Source organism: Mirounga angustirostris, unplaced genomic scaffold (genome assembly GCF_029215605.1).
Source record: "Mirounga angustirostris isolate CCGP_5_RB_7025 unplaced genomic scaffold, mMirAng1.0.hap1 SCAF_3, whole genome shotgun sequence".
NCBI classification, from domain to species: domain Eukaryota; kingdom Metazoa; phylum Chordata; class Mammalia; order Carnivora; family Phocidae; genus Mirounga; species Mirounga angustirostris.
This window is the reverse complement of record NW_026991711.1, coordinates 72395838-72421955: the sequence shown is the minus strand read 5'-3', so window position 1 is coordinate 72421955 and position 26118 is coordinate 72395838. Positions and strand designations below refer to the sequence as shown.

At 41.5% G+C, this 26118-nt stretch overlaps 1 protein-coding gene across 4 annotated transcripts in view; it reads right to left on the bottom strand.

The window, feature by feature from the left end:
• Positions 1–26118, bottom strand: part of FLT1 (fms related receptor tyrosine kinase 1) — a 177613-nt gene that overhangs the window by 52140 nt on the left and 99355 nt on the right. For 2 of the 4 annotated variants that reach the window (XM_064586265.1, XM_045869251.3), the window contains 2 exons: positions 22362–22508; positions 2359–2490 (listed from right to left, as the gene is read on the bottom strand). In XM_064586265.1, coding sequence (XP_064442335.1) covers positions 2359–2490; positions 22362–22508 — 279 coding nt within the window. Of the gene's footprint in view, positions 1–2358; positions 2491–20230; positions 21515–22361; positions 22509–26118 lie in introns of those variants that run through there. The other 2 variants (XM_064586266.1, XM_064586267.1) reach the window with 2 other exon arrangements.

Genomic DNA, 26118 nt, shown 5'->3' with positions numbered 1-26118 from the left:
TGCAGCCAGCCTTCCTGCTGACTTCGTTGTATGACTTTGGGCAAATAATTTAACCTTTCTGGAGCGTCTGTTTTCCCATCTGCAGACTAAAGATAATACTAGTTACTTCTTTGGATTCTTAAGTTCATGGGATTAGGTATACCAGGTGTCTAGCAGTATCTGCACGGAAAGGTACTAAATAAACAGTCTCCTGCTAAGTGCGGGGCACAGCTAAGAGATACAAAGATAGGTCAGACACAGTTCTGTCTCAAAACGTTTACAATTCAGTCAGGAAGAGAGGGATATCAATCCCCAAATAATAATAAAAAGCAGGATAAAATAAGTACAGACTAAAGATCCAAGAACCATTGGTGTGGGAGGGCAGGGAAGAGAATGAGCATCTGAGTCAGCTGTTCATCCTGGAGGACACTGCTAAATTGGCCATAGGGACAAAGGAGGGTTAGCGGTAAGTCAGGCTCTCTGATGGCCAGCGTGTTGGCTCCAGTCCAGCCTGGGAGTCTCCCCAGTGCCACTGCTCTGCCCGTGGACAGCAAACACATCACAGCAGGAGAGACTATTCCCAGGGGGTAGACTTGTGGCAAATAGAAGGGTGGTGGTCCTGACTGCAGACAGAAGAAACTCACAGATGTCGTGAAGCAAGATGGCTTCTGGGAACCCCAGATCAGCCTGGCAGAAAAGGTGAAGGGAAAGGAAATAAAGTCTTTGTGGAGAGCTGCAAACTTGCAGAAATATCCCTGCTTCAGGCAAGGGCTTCTCCCAAGCCATCAGCTGCCTAGCCACTGGGTCAGACACGGCTGCATATTCCCTGATAGAGAAGAGTGGGGATGGTGGGGATGAACCACAAAGAAGGCAGGTATGGGAAGCTGGAGTGGGTCTGAAGAGCCCAGCTCTCATTTACGTTTGCCATTACCTGGCTGTCGGGTTTAGATCAGTCCTCTCATTCCTGTATGGGGCTTCCTAACTGCTCTGTGCGTCTTTTGGGGTTGTTGTCAGGACATGGGGGAAAATGCCTTCTGGATTGAGCATCTGGGACCTCCTTGCCCCTTTCTCAGATCTGCAGCCCTCCCTGGCCTGATGGAGTGACTCCCTGAGGGCTACATCTGGAGTCCTTGTTAAAAGGTAAACGAACCATCCTTTGAAGAAAGAGGTGTTAAAGAGAGACGTGCACGTAATTTTCTCCATGGCTAATTGTTTTGTCCGCGCGTAAGCAGACTAGTTGAAAGAATCCTTGGAGATGAGGACTATTTGGGAGAGAAACAGGATCATCACTGTAAGTACTGGGGGAATGCTACCCTCAACTTTTTCCGAAAGTATACATCTGTGGAAGCATAGTTTCTAGATTTTTCAGGAGGCTCTCTAAAATTATCTCCTCGGCAAAGAATGGGGATGATGCTCTGTTTTAAAGGAGACTGGATTCCCAGAGTTAGACTCTGAGCAGTGCAAGTTTCCAGAGCGGAAGACCTGACGTATAAGCCATTGCCCCGCCAGCAATACTTGTGCCTCCTGTTGTCTGGGGAGCCCCTGGAAACAGGCTACCGAACAAATTGCGTCTTTTCATGGAAGACCTCAGAATGCCATAGATATTTACATCTCAAGAGGTGCCAATGTGATATTTTATGATACTGTAAATGTTATGTTTTGGATGATTCCTGGCATCAGAGGACTGAAATTGAGGTCTGAGCTACTTCCCAAATGGGAGCCACATGGCCACGGTCCTGGCTCGGATTAGACCGCTTTGGATTTTGCTGCTCAACAAACTGTCTGAGGTCTATAAAGAGGAAGCACTTGGAATAGTTTTCTCAAATGTGGTCTGTTTTTTATGTGTGGCTTCTCCCGGATAATATTTTGCAGACTGCTCCGTGTTAAAACAAAAACAAAAACAAAAACACAAAAAAACCCCCAAAAGCCTAGCTTGTGAAAACATTCAGGAGAGCGGCATATGTCTAACTCGTGGGAACTGGAAAAGGAAAAAGAACGAACGAGTTTCCACCGTGTGGGTGTTTCCCTCTCTCTACACCCCTCTGCCTTCTTGGATTTCTTTGTCACAAGCGGGGCCACTGCGGTCATTCTCTGCGGGTCAGTGGCGTACCCCTCTTCCAGGAACTACTTCCCTGCAGAGATGGGGTTCAGATGGTGGCTCTGGGGCAGGGGGGTGGGTGGCCCACCAGCGTCTTCCCCTTGGGCCTCGCCAGGGCCCCCCCCCCCCACGCGCCCTCCCTCACCCAGAGCCCCAGGGGAGGGGCAAGGAGGTCAGAGAAAGGAACAGGCTGGAGGCAGCGGGAGACCGGGAGGTGGAAAGTTAAACAGGGAAATAGACGTCTGATCTGTTTCTTGTTGCTTTCTGGCGCAGCTGTTTACCTTGAACAGTGAGGTACGCCGAACTTTCCACGGACCCCTTCTGGTTGGTGGCTTTGCAGTGATAGACACCTTCATCCTCTTCTGTGACTCTTTCAATAAACAGCGTGCTGCTTCCTGGTCCTAAAATAATTCCTGCGGGGTGAGAGATGTTTACATTAGTGGGCCTGGGTGACACACAGAAACAGCTGCTTCTGTAATCCAACCCTCTTCCTATAATTATGCGTTCAGACGAGGAAATCCGAGCTCTAGGTAACCTTGGGCTGGGCTGCTCATTTGTTTTCTCTCGGTCCGCGCCGCAGAGCTCGGAGCCCAGCTCTGGAGATGCGGATCGGACCCAGGCCGTTCGCTGCGTGGCGGGCCATGAGATGGGCTGCGTACCCAGCTTTCAGCAGCAAATGTCAAGGCGGCAGCATGCCCAATAAGAACACTTACCGTTGATTGGCGCCTGCTGTGTGTAAGCAAGACAAATGAATCCTTGCCTACAGAGGGCTTAAATTCTAGTTTTGGAGAATTACAACACACTTCCCATCTCGACGTTGACAACCGCCCCGCAAGGTCTCACGGTCTCCCGTTTTACAGACGTGGAAACAGATCCGGTGAGGTTAAGTAACTTGACCAAGAGCACACAGCTGGACTGAAACACATCTGTGGCCCCGGGGCCAAAGGAAGTCCTGCTTCACTGGTCGGAGAGGTGAAGAGCTGGGGCTGTGTTTTAGTCCAGGTCTTAGCCCTTCCAGCTTTGTCACTCTAGGCAAGCTACTTAGGCTTTCTGTGTTTCAGTTTCTTCAACCTTAAGCTGAAAATGCAAGCAGTTCCTACCAGGTGCACAGGAGCATGAACGGCTGGCGCAGGCCACACAGTAAGTGCTCCGTCAGTCCGAGCTGAAGTGTTACTAGCGAGCATCCCGTAATGGAAGGAGCACCGTGAATTTTCAGAGCCCCAGCTTGAAGGCCCAGTAGCCTCAACACCAAGGACTACCAGCAAGTATTTATTGAGTACTTACTCTGCTATTAGTCTATGTTAAAGATTTGGAGGGAGGAGGAACGCTAAGACACGGTATCTGCTGAGGAGGGAAAATGAACTCCTCCCAAACACACATATATACATATTCTCTCTCTCTCTGTTTCACACATATAAGCCAGCAAACAGAAAGTGTTTCATGAATGAGTGAATAGCATGGCATACCCAGTTAAATGCAAAGCTGGTGTGGGATGGAGATCCATTAAGTATAGGAATAACCTCAGGAAGGCCTCATGGAGGAGGTGGGCCTTGAGCTGAGGTTTCAAGGATTATCAGAGGTGCAGGAAGAAGGGCAGGCAAGAAGACAGCCATGCCACTGACATGAATGTGCATCGAATGCTTGTTCTGGAATAGTGATAAAATGGGCCTGGCCAGACTACAGGCTATTTTGTTTAAATAGTTTGTATTCCCCCTGATTATAAAAGACCCTCAAAAGAGAAAATTTGAGAAATATTGGAAAGCATGAAGAAAATGTAAAACAAACCTACAGTCTTTGCTTCTAGATATTTTCCTTTTATTCTTTTTAAAGTGGACTTTTAACACAATTTGTTCATTCATATGAAAATTTTGAGCTCCTACCATGCATGTACTAGCCACTATTCTAGATGTGGTGATATAATAGTAAGTAAGACAAACGAATCCTTGCCTACAGAGGGCTTAAATTCTAGTTTTGGAGAATTAAAAGTAAGTAATTTCAAGGAACAAAGTCTGTGAAGAAACTAAACCAGATTAAGGGGAACATGGAGGGTGCTTAGATCACGGAGGGTGCTTAGAGAAGGCTTTTTGAAGAGGTGACATCTGAGCAGACACCTGAAAGATGGGGAAGAATGAACTGTTTGAAGATCTGAAAAGGGCATTTGAGACATAGGAAATAGCAACTATAAAGTCCCTGGGGCAGGAATGAGCTTGTTTAAGGGACAGTGAAAAGACCACTATAGACTTTAGTTAGCAAGCAGGAGAGAGGAAAGTTGGCTGGGTTCAGTCATGTATGACCACAGGCCACAGTAAGGATTTAGGGTTTTATTCTAAGCACCGAAGCAAGCCACTGGAGGATTATATCTAATTGCTCATAACTATAAATAACAGTATAATGAACATCTTTAGACATAAGGGTTTTTCCGTATTTCGGATTACTTCCTTAGGATAGATGTCCAGAAGCAGATTTATTAAGTCAAAAGCTCTTGATTCTTACAACCACACTGCCTTCCAAAAAGATTATACGCACGAACATGTCTACCAGCAAGGCTAAAAGTCTGTTTTATGACTCTTGTCAGTACTGAGCAGGATCGTCTAAAAAATACAAAACACAAACCTTTGCTGATTTGATGGATGGATTTGTTAGCCATTTTTATTTTCAAAGCACCCGTTTTGAGTGGTTGACTAGAAAAGGTGAATTCAGATTAAGGAGAGGTTTGAAATCCTGGCCAAGGAGTTTCCATTCAGTGTAGAAGGAAAGAGGGGCTCACAAAAATTTTTGAGGAGGGAAATGACATAATGAAAGCAATGTTTAAGGAAGTTTAGTCTAGCATGAGAATGCAGGGTAGACTGGAACGAGGGAAAAGTGGCATCTGGAAGTCTAGCTCACCAGCTGTAATTCAGGCAAGGAATGCTGAGGATCCAAATCTGGATGGTGGGAAAGGAAGTAGAGAGGAGGAAAGGCATATGGACACTTTGTAGAAACAACCTATAGGAATTGCTGCCTTACTGATGCAGGAATGGACAGAGACAAATGCAAGGTGATTCTGATATTCTAAGTCCGTGAAACATGAGACTCTCCCCTGTAACCTTGGCTAAATCATTTAATGTCTTTGGGTCTGTTTCCCCATTTGTAAAATGAGAATAGTGCCCGCTTGGCCTATTTTATGGGATTGCTATGAGGATCAATTGAGATAATTTCAATGAAAGCTCTGGAAAGCACACGATATGGCATACATGTTAAAATCAGAAAGTAAAAGCATGGCTAGAGATTGGGTGGTCAAGGGCAATGAACGTTCATAGTAGCGGCTATCCTGCTACTCACCATCATCTTCATTGCAGTAGACCTGACCCTCAACCAACTTTCTATCACTCAAATCCTGGTTTAAGGCTGACACAATGAACAAATGAAGCCCAAGGCCTTGGATTTCACCCAAGGAGATGGGGCTATAGTTGTGAAGGTGAGCAGATCATGCCAAGGATGCCGTGAGCTAAGGTCACCTGACTGTTTCCTCTTTCTGTCACATGGAGGAGGAGACGGGGTGAGAGGGTGTCCCAAGCCAAGCAGCAACACTCTTCTTCCAGACTTGCTGTCACACTACACTCTGACCAGCGCTCAGAGGTTGATGTGTCACCACCAGGAGGACATTCGGAATCCTCATCGGGCACTTGCTCATTGTCTGCTCTCACTATTTGCCTTCTCTCAGACATAGGCCAGTTACTACCTTTATTATCCGCCCCCCCTTCCCAGCCCTCAGATCTGCCCATACTTATTCGTAGTTGTGTGCTCTCGTTTCTTTTTAATGCCTTAGCTTGTTGCTACTCACTTCACATGACCCGACCCCCTATGATACAGATGCTGTTCTACTGAGGAGCTCATCTTCTACAAAGGGCTCTCTTCTTAGTTTAACTTTTTCATTGTGATTCATTTCAAACATTTAAAAGTGCAAGAAAAATAGGACCCATGTACCCACCCTGAAGATAATCAGATGTCAACATTTGGCCATATTTGCTCTATTCCCCCCTTTCTCTTTTATATGAATAAAATGTGTAGATACTTTATCCCCTTCCTTCTCCTCTCCCCAGAGGTATCACTATCCTGAAGTTGGTGTGTCTCATTCTCATGCACGTTTTTGTGCTTTTTCCACACTGCTATGTACCTCTATAGACTATATAATACTGTTTTGTGGCTTTAAACATTCTAAATAAATGGTGCCATACAGTATATACCTTTTTTCAACTTTTCCTATTCAGTGATGTTTTAATATTTATTCTTGCTGATACATGTAAATGGAGTTCATTCTTAACTCATGTTAAAAAAAACTCACTGTATAAAAAAATCTTCTCTACTACAAGATAGTTTTCACTCTTTTACTGTTACAAAGAAGGCTGCCATGCACATCTGACACACGTATGTACACATGGTTATGCAAACATCTCCTTGTGCTGGGTTATACGGTACACCGATTTCAACTCTATGAATAGGATTACAAAATTGTCTTCCAAAATATACTGATTTATACTTTCACCAGCACTGAGTAAGAGCTCCCCTTCCCCCATATACTTCCCAATACCTGGTGCTACCAAATGTTGCAATTGATGGCAACATGATGGGCATAAGATGGCATCTCTCTGTGGGTTTAACCTCTGTTTCTCTGATTACTAGTTAGGTGGAACATCTTTTCCCAATTTTGTTGGCCAAGAGGGCTTCTTTTCCTGTGGATTACCTCTTCATGTTTCCCGCCCATTTTTCTATTAACATGTTTGTCTTTTCTTCAATGATTCTGGGTTCTCTAGATGCTTTGGATACCGATCCTTTGTTGGTTTAATATGCTGCAAGTCCTCCCCCATTCTATAAACAGTCTTTTAAACTTTGCTTATGGTGATTATTCAATACAAAAGCTTTTAAAATTCTAATGTAGTCAAATTTATTAATGTTTTCCATTATCCTTTGTGCTTTTTGTTGCTTTCTTTTTTTTTTAAGATTTATTTATTTGAAAGAGAGAGAGAGAGAATGAGAGAGAGCAGGGGAAGGGGCAGAGGCAGAGAGAGAATCAATCCTCCAGCAGAATCCAGCTGAGTGCAAAGCGCAATGTGGGGCTCGATCCTAGGACCCTGAGATCATGACCTGAGCCGAAATCATATCAGCTGCTCAACTGACTGACCCAACCAGGAGCCCCCATTGCTTGTTTTAAAAAGATGGTTTCCTATTCTGATTATATACTTTCTTCTAAAAATTAAAAAAAAAAATCTTTTAAAAAAGATTTATTTAGAGATTTGCCATTTTTCATTTTCATTTCTTTAATCCATCTGAATTTTCTTTTAGGGAGGGGTATGTGTGGTGTGAGTTAAAAATCTGATTTTTACCCTATAAATAGCCAGTTATTCCAGCATCATTTACTGAATAATCTGTTCTTCTCCCATTGAGTTATGCTGTCAGTTCTGTCAGATACTAAGTTCCCATATATTTGTGGCTCTGTTTTTAGGTTCCCTATTTGTTCACAATGACCTATTTATCCCACACAAGTTATGATTGCTTGATAATACATCTTGATATTTGCTATGGTATGACCCCTTCTTCAAAATTGTCTTGGCCCTTTATACGTCAATAAGGATTTCAGGTTTAGCTTGTCAAATTCTGTGAGAAGCACTGCTGGGATGTGGATGGGAATGTCACTGAATTTATGTAGTAATTTGGGGGAAATTGTCATATTTATTTTTAGGTTGAAACAAATGAAATTGCCAATATTTTTGACCTCAAAAGTGGCTCAAAAATGGTTCCACTAATAATTATTCCCTGGAGTACCTGGGTGGCTCAGTCGTTAAGCAGCTGGTTCTTGATTTTGGCTCAGGTCACAATCTCAGGGTTGTGAGATCGAGCCCCGTGTTGGGTTCTGCACTAAGTGCAGAGTCTGCCTGAGATTCTCTCTCTCCTTCTCCCTCTGCCTCTCCCTCCACTCACTCACACTCTCTCTCTCAAATAAATAAAATCTTTTAAAAAATAAATATTCCCATCCAAGAATATCAAATGTCTTTGAGTTATTTTGGCATTATTTTATGTCATTTGATAGTTTTACAATCTTCTCTTTAAATATCTTTTCAGTTATATTTATTCCTAGATCTGTTGTAATTTTGTTGTTATGTGAAATGGTATTGGGTTCTCTGAAGAGTCACCCTGAATGAATTTCCTGTTTCCGTTTGGGTGTTAATCATTAAGAACTAACACGTAGAACTCACCTAGAAACATGATGCTCTACTTTGTGTTGTTGAGATGAGATCATTTAATTGTAGGTCTGCTTGCTTCTAGAGGGATCCCCTAAGTAATTTTCAACCACTAAAAACATAATTCCTGTCAAAACAGGATTTATTTCCCTTTATTGAAAGAAGTTGTATCAGATTGGACCAACAGGGCACAGAGCAGGATTTGCAAGTGTGGATGTCTTCAGGGGCCAGGCACATAACATAAATGAGTTGGGGATGAGATCATGGGAGGGGGACTGTGTCTGTGGAGTGCAGAAAGCCTGTCTCCCATCTAAAGATGGAAGCATTAACTTAGCTCCAACCAACTGGAATCTGGGAATTTGAGTCCAGTGTTGTCTTCTGAGGGTTTTTTTGTTTTGTTTTTTGTTTTTTGTTTTATTAATGTGGGTTCCATGCCCAGCGTGGAGCCCAACACACTGCTTGAACTCATTACCCTGAGATTGAGGCCTGAGCTGAGATCAAGAGTCAGATGCTTAACTGACTGAGCCACCCAGGGGCCCATCTTCTGAGGTGTTTTTTAAAATTTAAATTCACTTAATTAACATATAACGTATTATTAGTCTCAGAGGTAGAGGTCAGTGATTCATCAGTTGCATATAACACCCAGTGCTCATTCCATCATGTGCCCTCCTTAATGCCCATCCCCCAGTTACCCCATCTCCCCCACCTTCCTCCCCTCCAGCAACCATCAGTTTGTTTCCTATGATTAAGAGTCTCTTATGGTTTGTCTCCCTCTCTGATTTCATCCTGTTTTATTTTTTTCCCTTTCTTCCCCTATGATCCTCTGTTTTGTTTCTTAAATTCCAAATGTGAGTGAGATCATATGATAATTGTATTTCTCTAATTGACTTATTTCACTTAGCATAATACTCTAGTTCCATCAACAGAAAAATCTGGATTTTTCATGTTAAAGCTTACGATTTCTAAATGTTGGCAACCAAATCAACTTATGTAAATTTGCTGTGAGGGCCAATAGAAGTGTGCAGGCTGGATAGAGTAGATACAACTTTGACTTAGAGGATGTACATGGGATGACACTATTACATTTAATGAAGCAAAGACCTCCATGATCTGGCCCCTGTCTGGCTTTTTTTTTTTTTTTTCCAGTTTCTGTCCCTGCTACATCCCTAAGTGTATCCTTAGTATGAGCCATCCTTGTCTATTGGCAGTTCATGATAAGCCTCCATGACTCTGCCCATTACTGTCTTGACCTGGCACTTGATTAGCATTCATTTACTAATATTTAGCTCAAGGCAAATCCGGATGCTCTGGAAAGCTTCTGATGCTCTTGGGCCCCTTCTTTGTTACTCTTGCATCACCTCGTGCATGCCTCCGCTCCAACACTTAACGTTTTGTAGAAATTTGCTGACTTTCTTACTTGCCTGCTCCACTGCCTTATTCATCACTGAGCCCCAGTGGTTAGCACTATGCCAACAGACAGCAGACACTTGGCAACTGAGGAAGTGGCCAAATAAACCAAGACCATGGAAAATGGAATTTAGGGGGTGAGGAAAGGAGAGAGCTCTGTAGCATTTGCTATATGAAGCTGAGTAAGGTAGTAGTTAATGCTGACGCCCTACATACCCAGCTCTCCCTGGTCTGTAAAGTTCTATGTCAGTTAATTTTATGATCTTAAGATTCAAAGAGCTTTAGGTCCTAGAGCTTAGAAATGCAAACTCAGGTAGTTTCATGGGTCTGTTAAACCATTAACGTCAAAGGCTCAAGTAAAATTTTACGCAGATTTGTTTTTGTAGGAACTTATACTTCAAGGAAATCTGGTGATGTCACCAGTGTAAGAACCTGAAGCATCTATCGTGTTCCTGCTGATGGGGGTTTTAGATCAGAGTTTGTGATGATGCTGGTCTATATGTTTATCCATGGGATGTAGTCTACATTTTAAACATATGAACACCCCCTTTAGTTTTTAATATTTTCAAGGGATTTTCACAATTTTATTTCCTCCCATGATACCATAAGGTGAAGGACAATCTTTGTCCAGAGAAGGGCATGAAATAGAACTTTAATCCAATTCACCAGTGAGTAAATAAATCTGTAGATTTTAACCTGTTTGACTAAATTAATGCATACCATGTGTTTTCCTCCTGTTCCTTCCACAAAAATCTGACTTGTTTCCTAAATTGGCCTGCTAGTCTGACCAGTGACTCCTGTTCTGTGGCTTAGCCAAGCATCTGTACTTCTGACTTAGAGAACATGTCCATGCAATTTGGCCAAATTAGTTGTCATCATCAAAACTCTCTTCTTCAACCATCAGAGTCCAATTAGATGACAGCTCCTCCATGAAGCCCTCCCTGATCACTCCAATCAGAGGTGCCGATTTGTAGCTCATGGAATTTTATACCATTCACACTGCATACTTATGAACTGACTTGTACCTATTATGTGTAATTTTTCCAAAGGTAAGGACTAAGTTTTGCTCATTTTCATTTTCTCTAGAATGTGACAAAATGTCTGGCTCATGGAATAGGTAGTTAATAGATGTTAGGTTTAACAAAATAAAAAGTAAATTTTGTTATGATAGTGTTGGCTGTCCAACGAAATGATAAATTCTTTGAAGTTGGCACATGATATATTTTTGATAAACAGAAGCTATGAGGATGATGATGTATACAGTTGTAGGTACACGGTAAATTGTACCTGTAGATTGATACCTCTTAAAGGAATTGATTAGCTAAGAACTATATCTGAACGAGGGACCAGAAGAGCCAAATATAGATTCAAGATGGCTAATGCAACCCAAGACGACTAGACACTGGATGTCTGATTAACGTCCCACAAAGAACACAGAGGAGACTGTGTTTACCCAGTCAAACTTCAGAGGTTTGCACAACTACAGGGAAGAGAAATCCAAGTTTAGTAAGCTGCAAAGACTGACAAATTTGGGGAGTGAGCAATGGTGGTCAATCAGTGGCACTAAAAATGCAAACGATTCCAGTGTTTTCAAAGGATTGCCACTGGGCTGTTGCTTTCTCTGTTGAGAATTTTACCCTAAGGTCAAGCCACGTGGCAAAGCATTCACAGATGTAAGAAAAAAAAGTTGGCGAACGGTGGAATAATTTGAGACATAGTGAAAACCAGCCTTATAATAATGTGTTATGTTGGAAGAGAATTATGAGATGCTTAAAACACATGGTCTAAAGGAGATCTGATGGGCAATGTGATCCCTGGTGAGACTATTGGCTTGTTAGCCATGAAAAAGAGAGAAGAAGAGCTCTTAGAAAAGATTAAGACTGATGGGCGCCTGGGTGGCTCAGTCGGTTAAGCCTCTGACTCTTGATTTCGGCTCAGGTCATGATCTTGGGGTTGTGAAATCAAGCTGGCGTCGGGCTCCACGCTGGGTGTGGAGCCTGCTTGGGATTCTCTCTCTCTCTCCCTCTGCCCTTCCTGCCCCTGCCCCTCTAAAAAAAAAAAGAATAAGATTGAGAACAGTGGTGGAAAATGCTGTATAATATTCCTCTTCATGAAACCACCAAATAAGGGAAGAGACATAAACAAAGGTCCTTTCATTTGGGACAATGTCTATTGCTTCACCAGCCTAACTTACAAAACTGAGTTATGAGAACAGAATGGTTTCCAAAAGCTGTCAAGAAATTGTAAACTGGTTGACATGAAGGGGTTATAGTTGAAGTGAGCACCTTGAAACTGTGCCAAACACACATGTATTTCTAAACATTTAAAACTGAAAAGCACTCTTGTGCCCTTTCACTGTGAACTTTGCCGTTGTTCTAATGAAGTATTTCAAGATGATTCAGGCACTTAAAAAATGTGTCAAGTGGTGCTACATCTATAGTTATACATAGTTGATAGCTAAGGTTTCATAGTTAATAGCTACAAATTATAAACACACACATGTGCATGCACACACACATGCACTCATTCCTGCTTCACTACATTCTTGTCTATGTTCAGATTGCCGTAGTCCCTCCATGAGGTTGGATGCATTTATCCTGCAGAATACAGCCATTTATCCCAAGTGGCCTTCCTGTGTATAATGAAGAGGTGTTTCTATGACCAGTTTAGTATTAGTGCTGCATTGCTTAGAGGTTAAAGTCAAGGACTTGTTTTTCCATCAGCAGAAGAATAAATTATGGGAATGCATATCATATGATAGTATATGGATGCTAAAAAGAATGAGGCAGAACATTATGCACTGACATAGAAAGACCTCCAAGATACACTGTGATCAAAGCAAGTCCTAAAACAAACATATAGCATGATCTCAACTCATACTTATCTTAGAGATACTAGCTTTCCCATGTAACCCCTCTCCTGGTCACTCACTATAATCTATTACCTTGTTTTGTTCATCATAGCAGTTATTACTATCTGATGGTAGGCAATATGCTTATAGTTCTGTCTGTTAAGTTTATTAAGTGGACTTTTCCATTAGAATGTAAATTCAAGGTCCTGTCTGGTTCCAAGCACCTCCTATATTCCTGGCACAGAGTTGGCTTTCCGTGAATAGCTGTTGAATGAATGAATGACTGAATCCCATTTATTTATTTGCCCCACATATATGTGTGCCCCAATTTGTATATATGCACGTATCTAGGTAAAAAAATGATAAAATTGTTGACAAAATATAAATCAAACAGTTGGCATGTGTTAATTCTCCAGAAGGAAATTTTTTATAGCTTATGCTGTTTCTGTACTATGTGATCTTTTACAATGAAAATGTATTCATGTATTATTTAATTTTTTAAAAGGATAGTTTTAAAAATGAAAGCATGGGCCTCTTGACCATCAGCAAAGAGCCACTGAATAAAAGTTTAAAAGATATATATAATATTGACCATACAATGATGAAATATTTTTGAAGGAAAGTAGATTTATACTCCACAACAATTTATAATTTTGGATTAAAGCAAAACCAAAATCCATCCCATCAGAAGACTGGCCCCCTATAGTGTGTGTGTGTGTTGGGGTACATGATATATGTTTGCTGTGTTTTATTTTTCAGTGATGGCTGGTTTAATTATGACTGAGTTGAATGAGATAACTCCTTAAACTAACATACAATCTAATTGTTTAAGGCTCCTTACTAGCAGGAGATAATGCAACAATGAAGCACTTGAATATGGGATGTAGGAGGAATGAACTTTCTTAGTTTGACTTTATCAGCATCAATTCAGTCATGCAGGCCATGGCCGAGTCCACCGACTAGGTCATCTGTGAAGACATTTGTATGAGCATTGTCCTTAACTGGATCGGGAATACCCAGCTGCATTGCCGTCTGTCACTGTAGGTCCTGGTTAAACTGTTTCAAGTTTGTACTTGGACACATGGAATAGAAAAACCTGATTTAATTGTTCTGCTAAGAGATGGAGGTACAGAATTATCTAAGGTAGAGTATGGCTTTTCCTTCTTTTGCCAGGCAGTCTTCGGTGTAAGCAGAAAATTGTAGATTGGGGATGGAGATGCCTCCCACTCTCAGCACCCAGACAGTGGCTGTTAGTTTTAGGCTTAGTGACTTTGGACAGGGTGCAGCCCTGAGATCTCTGAGATCTCTGGGGTGATCGCTGGGAGGGTCTACCCTCACACCCCCATGTCTCTATTTCTCTTCTCTTTGTTTTTTCTTCATTCCCCGTTTCTTTTTCTCTGCTCCTGGTCCCTCAAGCCCTGGCTGCTCGGCAGACAAAACAGGCTGCTGATCTTGGCCATGCTCAAATGACAGTTCCGTGTGTTGCGAGACGTCACAGAAAGAATCGAAAGAGGAGGTTCATTCACAGTCAAAAGCTTTAATGGGTATGAGGTTTCTCTTTGAGGTGATGAAAAAGTGCTCAACACCAATCCTTGGTGTCACTGAATTGTACCCGTTAATGATTAAGTGGTAATGTTTATGTTATGTGTATTTTGCCATAATAAAAAAAAAAGGGGAGAGGCTCTTTCTAAAGTGATGCTCACGTTCTCCGGTTCTTTTCCATCTCTTATGGTCTAAATTTTTCATTTGAAAATCAAGAGGACTTTTTAAAAGGCACAAAACCACACTTAAACAACCAGCAGGCAGCCCCACTGTTTATATGCAGGGACTTGTGCTGCCTTAATGTGTGTGATTCCCTCGGCTGGGTCTTGCTGTGGCTCACAACTTTCGGGAGGCTTTTCTGGGCTGGATGGGGACGAGGATGCTGTGCTGGAAAGCGCATCCAAGAAATTTTCTTTAGACAAAGCATGAGGATAGGATTAGCTACATACGTACAAGACCTAAATAAGCTGGACTTTACCTCAGTAAAGAGATAGATTTGGGTGTCAAGACTGATTCTCCATAAATAACTTCTAGTGGTTTTCAGTACAAAATGGGACTCTACCCGTGGGTTACTTCACTTTTCTGGGTGTAAACCAGAGAGCTCTACAGCTGTACTTGTCAGTCTCACTGAACCAGCCCGACAGCGACAAGTAATTGCAGACGCCCATAAAGTGACAGCCTCCATTTCTTCACCATGTTGAGGCCGTGGTCAAAGTCCGGGTTCCTCTTTCATCTGGGGTTGGGCTTGTAGCTCTGGACTCTGGCAGTGCCAACCCAGGAAATGTTTTCCCTGCTGTCTCCTCACTCTACTCTCTCCTGAATTCCACTCCTTTCTCCTCACCTTCTAAATGGAAGTTTATCCTTAGAAAAGAACTGAGTCTTGGTTCTGCAACATGTTCAGAAGGTTCCCTATGCTTATATTGTTGTCAGGGGCACAGCTAAGCGTTGAGAATTTGTTAAAAGATTCTGGCCAGGGAGAGGAGCTACCGGGATAGCCGCGTGGGAAGCTTGGCGGTTCTTGGTCTGGGTACATGGACCCCCTCACCTTAAAGACACATATTGGAGAGCAAGGAATGGTGAGAGCAGCTGCTTAGCCAGTCACATCAGCGGACTGACGGGGCTCAGCGGGGGTGATAAACAGAGTGGCCAGCGCACCCCCCCGCCCCATGCACTGCCCTATGCATACCAGGAATCTTGCACACGCTTTTCTGCAACACATCTTCATTCATTATGCACCATAAGGATGGATTTCATAAGAAAGAAAACACAATTACTCCTCATGTTTTGCAAAAAGATAATTGACATTTCTGAATTTTATTATTACCAAGAAATCAAGCGAAGCTATTGATTCTAACAGCCTGAGGGTGACAGGTAGTCACTTTATTATCCCCAGGCATCAACATCCCCATTCATTTCTCTCCTCTACCTTCCTTCAGATCTTTCCTAGATCTATGAAAACCACTTTACACTTCAGATGTCATTCTGTGCCCCCCACACCCCCCCCGTACGAGGACAGCTGGTCCCCTCCATCTGGATATGCACTTACAGGTACAGATATTTGGTGTCAGTGGTCTAGTGGTAACAGGGAGGCTGTCACCTTCCGGGCTTTAGATAAATAGTCTTAGTGACCAAGACCCAATTGAGGAAAGAATATTAATCAGAGGGTTAGAGTGATCCTCTCCTGCTCCAGCCTCAGGCTATTTAAGAAGGAATTTATTCTTTCTAAACTCTTTGTTGTTCCCATCGTCGTAGTGCTCCGATCTTAAAATATTCTGAAAGGTTTTGCTGCCACAGAAATTCAGTTAAGCATAGCAATTTGCTGATGATTTCTCGGTTTAGGCAGTCTTTACTAGAACCGTCTCAGAGCGGCATTGTTTTCTGTCCTCTTAAATATTTTCAGAGGAAAGTTTGTTACTTTTTCCAGCATTTTAATGACTTTTTCAGAAACCCCATTTACTCTGCACAATTGCTTGGGAGGCGGTCTGTGCTTGTATTGAAGCAATACTAAGCTAGGTAGACCTTCCGTATCTACTCCGCACACCCCTCTGGTGTCCTTAGAGTGTCATCAAGCCGGTGCCAAAGGTCCCACCTGCGGAGCTTGCTCAGCTCTGTCACAGCTTCGGACATTTTTAGGAGAATCTGGGAAGTGTGTAAGGTAGAAAGGCGACTTTCTGATCATTTTGGAGGAACTGCCCGTCTCTTGGGCAGGTGGCTGGAGAAGTAATGAAGACACCCTGGAGGTCACACGTTCTCCAGGGTGAATTCATACTATTGCTCCAAGCCTGGGTGCAAACCCTTTACATTTCTAACCCAAAGGAAATGGATGTTTCTTAGAGGTGCTTGCTGTCTGTACACTCCTAAGAATTAAACCATGCTCAAAGCAGCCAGTGACCAATAGAATTCATCTCCAACTTGCTATCGGGCCTTCCATATTACAGTTTTCTTTCCTGTCCGGTCCTCGAGATTCTACTCGCTTTAGCCGATCAATTCTCTGTTCACCTGTCTCTTCAAAGTAAACACGTCTCAAACTACTTTTCTCGACAACACTCTGCACCCTACCAGCCCCTCCTAAGAGTTCCGAGTGGTTTCTTTCCTTGGTTCTAGTTTGGAAGTTCTCCTGCCTGTATTACTTCTGGCACATTTTCTCTTCTTTCCTCTTTATTTCTCTTCCATTCTGCGTATTCAGTGAACAAGGAATAATTGAGAATCTGTTGTATGTGCAGCATTAAAGTAGGAAAATTGAAACAGAGAGGATGTATTTTTTTCAATTAACTAATGTAGTCAAGGTATTTTAATCCTGTGATGGAGACATATTTTCTACTTGTCCCATTTATTAATTCACCTTATTCCATTTTTAGACTGAGTAACTCTGGTGCCCAACTGGCACGATGATAGTGAATAAATTAGGACACACATGGTTGTAGCTTCAAGAGGTTGGGCTCATTTAAACACCTACACAAACTAATTAGATATTTCGTTATTCAGATTTTAGCTTTCTCATTCGCTGCTGTATTGACAGGGCCTACACAGCACCAGGCACAAAGTACTGCCTTATAAATATTTGTTGAATGACTAAGAGAGTGTTGGACTGCTATCATAAATTCTGGACTTTTTTAAAACTTCAGAGTAACTGGATTTGGGTTCAGAATCATTTTTAACTTCATAAGGGCATGTCTGCTTTTATTTTACTTTAAAATTTTATTTCTAAGTAATCTCTATACCCAAGGTGGGGTTGGAACCCCATAGCCCCAAGGTTAAGAACTCCATGCTCTACCCACCCAGCCAGGCACTCCATGGCATGCCTTCGTTAAAAAAAAATGCTTTAAATATTTTTAATATGCTGTAAATTTTTAACATTTAAAAAATAAACTATGTCTTTGGGAATCTTAAGCTTTAAGAGTTAGAAATGAGAAAATATCCATTGTTTTAAAAATATGCTTGTTTACGCCCATGAGGTCATTTAAAAGGGGTGCTTATGGGGGGCCTGGGTGTCTCAGTGGGTTAAGCCACGGACTCTTGATCTCAGCTCAGGTCTTGATTTCAGGGTCCTGAGTTCAAGCCCCATGTTGCGCTCCACGTTGGGCTCGATGCTGGGCACAGAGCCTACTTAAAAAAAAAAAGTGGTGCTTATATGTTCCTGAGAGCGATGTACACCAGCGGTCAGCCTCCATGCTCAGTGTGCAGAGTGTCGGCTCCAGACTCACCCTCTGGTCCCAGCCTCGGGCAGCTAGGCACAGGCTCTATGACCTAGTCTGCTATTTCTCCTGTGTCTACGCCTCCTCATGTTTCCTTTGTAAAACAGGCATCATAATTTAGCAAACCTCATAGGATGATGATGATGAATAAGTGACATGCTTGGAACGGGACCAGGCACCTAGTTCAGTGCTTGTTAAATTAAACTAGATCCGTGAAATGGCATCTAACACCAGTACCTACCTCTGATGACAGTTGCGAAAAGTAAATGAAATATTTGTAAATCTCACACAGTGCCTTGTTTCCTGGTGAGTGCTCAATACACTTTTATTATTTTTCATAAAGAAGACCTATTAAGATATTAGATCTATCTTCGAAGGTTTTCAAAACAAGCCCACATGAAACAAGGGAATAAGTGACATTCTGTGACATGAATTGCAAATAAACCAGATATCAAAGGAAGGGAAGAGTCGTGATGTACTGGAATGTGAAAGAAGGATCCTTAGTGGAGGCAGCCTCTGTGGTCCCCTGGCCGGGAAGTAAAGACTGTCCTGTTCGGGGATGGCGGGAGGAAATGGCAATCCACGAGGCAGGGCGGTGCCACGGAGACCCCCAAAGCCTGCAGGTGTGCAGTGGGAGGGCGGGGAGGGCCGCTCAGTGCAGGGGGGGGGGGGGGGCGGGGCGGGGGCTGTGTGGCTTACAGGGAGTGCCCTGCTGGAGACTGCCTCGTGTCCCCTGCGTACATGCTGTCCTGGGCCTGCGTGTGTAGCCTCCCTTTTATTCCTGCGGATGCCCTTTGGCCCAAGAAAGCACTACTCAGCTTTCATAATGCTTTCTTAAAACTGCATTTCTTCTCTAGAATGGCTGTGTCCCACTGAAGGGCTTCCTGAAAGGAAAGGAGGAAGGAGGAGAAAAGCTCTCCCATAAGCTCTTTCAGCAGGCATTTTATGGCCACTTGTCCCGAGCATGAGCTCTCACATGTGCCCTGTTTCCTCTCTCCTATTTTTTTTTCGAATAGGGTAAGTTATCATTTAACAAATGGCAATGATGATGGGCCAGATCCTAGCCAAGACCCAAGGCCACTAAAATCCTCTCAGTATATCAATGTTTTTTTGAGTTGCCAGGCGTCACAGGTCTTTAAAGGACGTGTGGTTTATTCTCCGGATTTTTAAACTTTAAAAAATTAGCTTTATTAATTGTAAACCATCATTTATATTTAGTTCTATATTTTATATTCATAAACGATATATATTTATAACAATATACTTCACTAAATATGTTTAATTCTGTATTTGGGTATTTGTAAAGCTATCTCATTAAATATATATTTAATTGTTAATTATTTAAACTTTATTTAAAATTTATTCTCAGTATGGCTTTCCAAAGGCTTAGTTTAAAATGGACTAGTTTTCAGTCTTTTCCAGGCTGTGATCTTGATGTTTTCCCAGCTCAGCTTTGGAATAACCAGTGAGTTAAGGATTGTCACTTTGGTTACCTGTAATCTTCACCCATAGGTTTGTAAAAAAAAGAACCATAAAAGAATTGGTATTTTTGAAGATGTCTATGTGCACACACACAGGGTCATAGTCATATAGCTTATTGCATTGACTGCTGAATTTGCTGTCTTAAATTGGAAATCTTACATATGAAACTTTATAAATACTATATGCATGTAAGAGATTATCTCCAGAAAACTAAGAAATTCTTTTCCAAAAGGCTATAGCCATTTTAAGGTGTGAATAAAGGGAGAGAAAATGGACGACTTAATACAGTTGAACTCCATAAATGCCAACAGTAGCATAGTAGAATGATATTTATAAAAGATTTTATGTAAGAATTTATATAAGACTTATTTTAGATATTCTTCTCTTGGCCCTCTGAAAAGCAAAGAAAGCTAGGAGGAAGATATCTTTATTGGATATAGAAGTGTTAGACATTTGAGCTGAATTATTAATTAACTCCTCTGACACCTTCCGACAAATCCTGAAAACTCATTGGCCAATTTCTATGTAAATGAGGTGGGTCAGAAGGCAGCATTTACTCAGCCATAAAGAGAGGCACGCTTAGTGATATTAACTCATTTAAACCTTACCTCATCTTTGTGTTGTCCGTATTCTCCCAGTTGTATAAACAAGGAAACAGAGGCTCAGAGAGGAAGGATAAGTGAGTTGCCCAAATTCCCTGACCCATGAGGGCGATGGTAGGACTCAATCCTCCCCTCGCACCTCATAATCTTTTTCCATTTGTGGTAACTGCCTTAACATACCCTCTTGCCTTGTCTACCCTCTAGTCCCAGAATGGCCACAAGCTTTCGAAATTGGTTCAACTCTAATTCTTTAACCCACATCCAAAGTATGAAAATTGAACACAAGCCAAATTTACTTCTCTCAAAGAACCCAATATCTTACACTAATATTTCGTAAAATGTATTTTGTGATCAAGTTATTTGTGGGAATACTTTAAAGCAATTTACCTGATTTCTTTACTATAAGGCTTCTTGGCGTCTTTAATATACTAATGTGAACTCTGAATCTCTAAAGGGAGGATGTTACAGGTATTGTTACAGACACTGCTTTATTTATTTATTTATTCATGTATTCATCTTTTTGTTTTGGTAGAATACCTCAAGAATTCATTTTCTATGAAACTACCTATCTTAATAGTGTGTCATCTTGGGCAAATCACTTTACCTCATTGGGCCTAAATTTTCTGTCCTACAAATGGGACTAAAGATATCCCAAAGATCTCTTTAGCTTTAAAAGTTCTATGATACAGCTTTCCCAATCACTCCTAAGTCCAGGCATTCATGCTACCAGGTGAACCTGCTAAGGATAGAATAAGATTTTCTGAAAAACTCTCATTCATTCATTCATAGAACATTTATTGATTGCCAAGCACTATGCCAGGTTCTCAGGATAAAAAGATATACTGTCTGCCCTCAAGATGAGGCATGATATGATGATAAACATGTAGGAAGAGAGCATACACATGAACTGATGATATGGTACAGAAAGAGAGCAGTGGAAATATGCATGGATAATACACAGATGAACTGATGATTATAAAATAACTCAGTAAGAGAGAATAGAAACACTTATAAATAATAAAAACCCCTGGAGGATCTGCCCCCTCATTGCAGGGGTTGAATAAGGCTTCCTGGAGGAAGAACACCCAATCTGGGTCTAAAAGGACAGGAAGGCGTTAGATGAAGGGAAGATACTCCAGGCAGAGGGGGGACACAAGCACAAAAGAAGCAGAGGTGTTGAACCAGCATAATGTGTGCAGCGATCTACAAGAGTTTGGCACCTGCTAGAATATAAGGTTCAAGGCAAAGTAGGGGGGCGGTAAGCATGGAGTTGGAGAAGTAGGGAGGGCCAGTTGTTGAGGGCCTTCTCTGTCAGACGCTTGAACTTGGTCCTGGGATAGAGAGCGAGTGAAAAACTTGAAACAGGGAAGTGATGTGCATCTTATCCAGCTGTGTGGAAAATAAGATTCCAAGAGAGAAAAAAAAAAAAGAGGTGCAGAGATCAGGAGACAGATAATGAGCTCCTGAACCCAGAGAATGACAACGGGAGAGTGGAGGGAAGAATGGACTTGAGAAGTATTTCGTATTTAGTAGACATAACCTGCTCAGCCTGGTGACAGATTAAAGAAGGACGAAGGGGAGGTCATCAGCTTCTGGTTTGGATGATGAAGTGAATGACGTCAGTATGAGAGGAGGCGCTGCTTGATGGAGAAAAATGATGTGAGGTGGTTAGTTTGGGACCAGCTTAGTGTAAGGCATTTCTAAGACATCTTAAAATTGGAGATTTTCTACCACCACCCCCTTCTGTGCATCACACTCAAATGGAGATTTTGTTTTGCATAGAGGACTCACATTCAAGGACCATTCCATAGTGCTAGTCATTTGATTTAGGTTGTTGGGATGTTGCAGATAAATGGTCCAATTTTATTTTTCATGTAAATGGAATTATTAAGCAAAATCATAAATAAGTTTATTTTAATCTTATTTAATGACAAAATTATGAGGCAAGCCACAGACAACGTTGATATGTACTGATTTAAGTCTAGTTGTTCTTAAATATATTTTTTCTTGAAAGAAAATTAACACATGACCATTAGTTTCAAGTTTTTTTTTTTACCAGTATTCTATCAATTTAAAATATTCTTTTTACCAAATCATTTTAATGCACTTACTATCAATTTAAAAGATTATACAACTTCCCTGAACTTCCTCTCTAGACCAGATGTTCAAAGCTTTGCTGTACCTCAAACCAAGGCACGAACTCCTCACTTGCCCTGTTGTCAAGTTGAACAGACACGATGTCTAAGGGGCTCTTCCCATTTCTTTATGAATGCACCACTTAAAGCAGAGTCTGTATGGATCTTTCTACATGGTTCGGCACATGGGGTGCATAAGGACGGGCTCAAACTCCTCACTTAAAGTTGCTATCGGCAGGAACCAAAACTGTACTGGCAAGAGGTTCTAGAAGTACGGGAGGGAGGTGAGAGGAATGTTGAGGGAAGAAGAGAATGATGAGAAAGCGAATTCAAGGAAAACAAAATCTCTTACCGGGTTCTTGTTGGATTCTGTGGTTGTTTTTAAACCAGGTTATCTGAGGCTCTGGGACGCCAGTAGCGTGACAGTCCAACGTGGTGGAGCTGCTGATGGCCACTGTGTGGTCGCTGAGGTTTCGCAGGAGGTGTGGTGCTTCCTGATCTAGTGAATAAAGAAAGGGGATTGTTATTACCGGTCACTTGTATTCCTTTGTCATATATGCACATCAACACTTGACGTATATAAACAGCAAAACTCCACCGTAAGGTTCCATTCATATTTTGTTCCCTCAATTTTTCTTCTCTGGGTAACCTGCTTCATCTTTAGGAAGTTCTAACATACTGAAATTTGTTAGAACACAGAGTAAAATTGAGACCAAAATTCTACAGGATTCAGTATCACAGGTTTTGCCTGGCCAACTAGTTTTCTTCCTTTCTGTGAGAGCAGCTTTTCGGAAACCTAAGGATTTCGCATCCTATTCAAGGAACCGAAAAGGAAACCCACATTTGGGATAGAGCCTTATAATGAATTTTTACCTAAAGATATCCTATTACAGCGATGAGCTAATGTAATTTTGCACATATTTTTATCAATGTGTTTGTGAGGGCCTGTCTGTGTTACTCAGCCGTCAGTAACCTAAAGTGTGAGGCAGCAGACCAAACAGGAGAATTTCTTGAACTTTGCAAGCTTTATTGATTCTTTCCGTCCCTCCATCCCCTCCCCAGTGCAAGCAACCAAAGGATTAATTCAAGAGGCAGAGGCTTCGATTTGTAGTTTTTGCACTATATAATAGTACAAATATTGTATTTTATATTATTTTCTCTTAAAAACATACAAATATGATACAATACAATTTATTTTAATAAAATGCCAACCAATATAGTACAACAAAATGAGTTTCATACATTAAGATGCAATACATTACAACATTAAAATCCCACATTGGAACAGCAGTACCCCCAAGACCCCAGCGAGTACAGTGTCTCTGTTTAACGAAGTAGTCAGTCCTGCTGATGTGTATACATTCTAGTTAGGTGAGTGCTGGATTGGTAGCTGGAGCTTCCAAGGTAAAAGAATAAAGATACCTCCTAACGTCCTTCCCACCCTCCCGAGTCATCGTCTTCACCCCCTCTTGTTGCACGTCCTGGAACAGAAATCAGAAGAGGTTTGGCGTAACTTACACATTCTGCGCCGTTGGTTTCAGTTATAGACACTGACCGTTTGGATTTCCTCACCTTATTGTACTAACACTGTGAAAGCAGCTTAGGAGTGATTACAGGGCTAAGGGGTGACACACTGCAGTGCCTTTGACACGGATGTCCCTGCAGGATGCTGCCGACGCCCCCAAACCTTTCTCTTTTTATTCCTGCAGGGAAACTCTGAGGATTAGCATTCATTCAAGCAATTTTGAAATCTCAGGTTAAAAAGTATAGTATCACATAACTTTTACAGCATGCTGACAGGGCAGAACATGGCAGGGTGACCCTCTGTTCAGAGGAACGGCTTTCTCATTAAATTTTGATTTCCAAAGCGCATCACTAGTTCTTTCCTCATTTTATACAAAATGAAATCTTGAAGGCTAAAAAGAGCGTTGAAAGGAGAGCCCTGATTTAGAAACTCTTCAAACGTAGCTTGGAATGAGTGATCACAATGGCCCTTTTGCTTTCCATCAATGTATCCTTCTAGTCTGTTCTGCACCCCCAGGCAGAACCATTTCAACATTTCTGTGTTTGCATTCTGTGCAGTCTGTCAAATGGTCTTTCCTAATTGCAGATGCAGCCAGGTATCAAAATCTTCAGTTCTGATAACTTTTTACAAGCTTGATTGTTACAATTTTGACATTTTTACACAGTAAAGATTCCAAACGTATCAGTGAAACACGACAAGATAATGAAGAACAGTGTCATATTACTATTTAGTGTCTATTACAATGGCAAGTCAAATTTGACATATCTCATTTAAAACTCAGACACAGTTCATGGAGTTATATTTTAATAGCTTCCCCTACCACATTGACTATTTCCCATGTGCTAAGTATGATAAAATTATCTATCATTGCCCATAGGCCTTATTATAAAAAGGAAGCCTGAATATAGGGCTTGCAACACCCACAGTATTTTCATAGCTACAGACTATAGCATCATCAACATAGACAACATTTGACCTCCCTGACAGGTGTACTGGAAAACACTTATATGTAAGAGAACAGTTTATCTTAACAGAAATGTCATGAGAACTCCCAAAGGCCCTATCTGCCCTAGACAAACTTCAGACAAGAGAAGCAGCAAAAAGGCTGCAGAATAAACACAGGACTCTCAATTAAATACAAAGTTCATATAAACATGTCTGAAACACACAGTATTATATTTTTTCCTGGTACCCATTTCTGAAAAAAAAAAAATGCTCTCCTATGTGAACAATCTCATTTCTGACTGGTTTCTAAATGACCGATCAACCAAGGAATTGTTTTATCAATTCCCCTTTATACTTTATAATCTGTTTTGACATTTTAGGTAAGAAAGGCACATCAAACCCTTATTATTAACCCTAAGTTATCAGATGGAAATAGGTAGCTGCTTTCCAAAACTTAACAAAGTGGAGGTGATCCCTTCAAATGGAGAAAATCAGAATTAACAGAATATTTCTGCTGGTTATCAATAGCCAAAGATAGCTCCCCACCAGGTTCTTCTTTCAGCTTTCAGTGTTATGGCCACAAAGATCTGCCAGGTCTCATAAATACATAGTTTCTCATCTTCACTTGGACTGGGGGACTGAGGAACCAGCCTCATGTCCTCTACTCCAACTCAATCATTCTCCATTTTAGGCCCTTCTTTCTTTCTCTTTTTCCCCATTATCCTCCCCTTCCTCCACACCCCAAAGAGGCACCAAAACAAAATAGAACGCACCCAATTGATTTTTCTCTTTGAAACTCTCTGGAAGGATGAATTACACAGCAAACAATTAATTACTCTGTGGAATTCTTAAAATCATCTCTTGGAAGTACTTAAAATCCTCTCCTGTAAATACTAACACCCTTCCCCGCCCTGCAAAAATTGCAGTCGCAGTTTTAAGGGGGAAAGAAATGATAGCTTCTGAGTGTCTGCTTCAGCATTTTTTTCAGCAGCAATCCCACAACCATCCCATTTGCTTTTTCAGCTTTAGTAAAAATGGGAGTCCCCACGATCTGTGGTACTAAGGCATTGTTTCCTGAAGGAACATGCTGACTTAGAATGAACAAAGACACCAGGCAAAAGAGCCATAGGTAAAATTTCAAGATACAATTGATTATTCTTTCCTCTGGGCTGACAACTTCCAGGTTACTAATTGTTTTCAGAGCATTTGGGACTCCATAAAACTGGCATTCTGGGGAAATGCTATTGTTTACTCTTTCACACTTGACAAAAGCAATTCCCACGTGAAAGACAAGTTTAGCCGTGGGACAGAGTCTGTTACCTAAAGGAGGAAACAGTCTGGTGAGTTCCCAAGCCTGAAAAGTTGTCATATTGTCACCTTCTATTGATTTGCCCAGCCACTGTGTTCTCAGCCATGGCTATTTTGGTCACTGTGGCTTGTTTTCCAATAGTTCACGCAAGGCACATATAATGATCAATCATAAATGAAAACAACAGAACAATGCATAGTAAATTGGTGAAAAAGTCACTTTCCCTTCAAACACGAGCTGGAGAGAGGAGATTTCCATCTCTCCCGATTGAAAAATGGTGTATATTTTTAAATGGCTCTGAATTCTGCTTCTGTAGTTTTGCCATTTCTT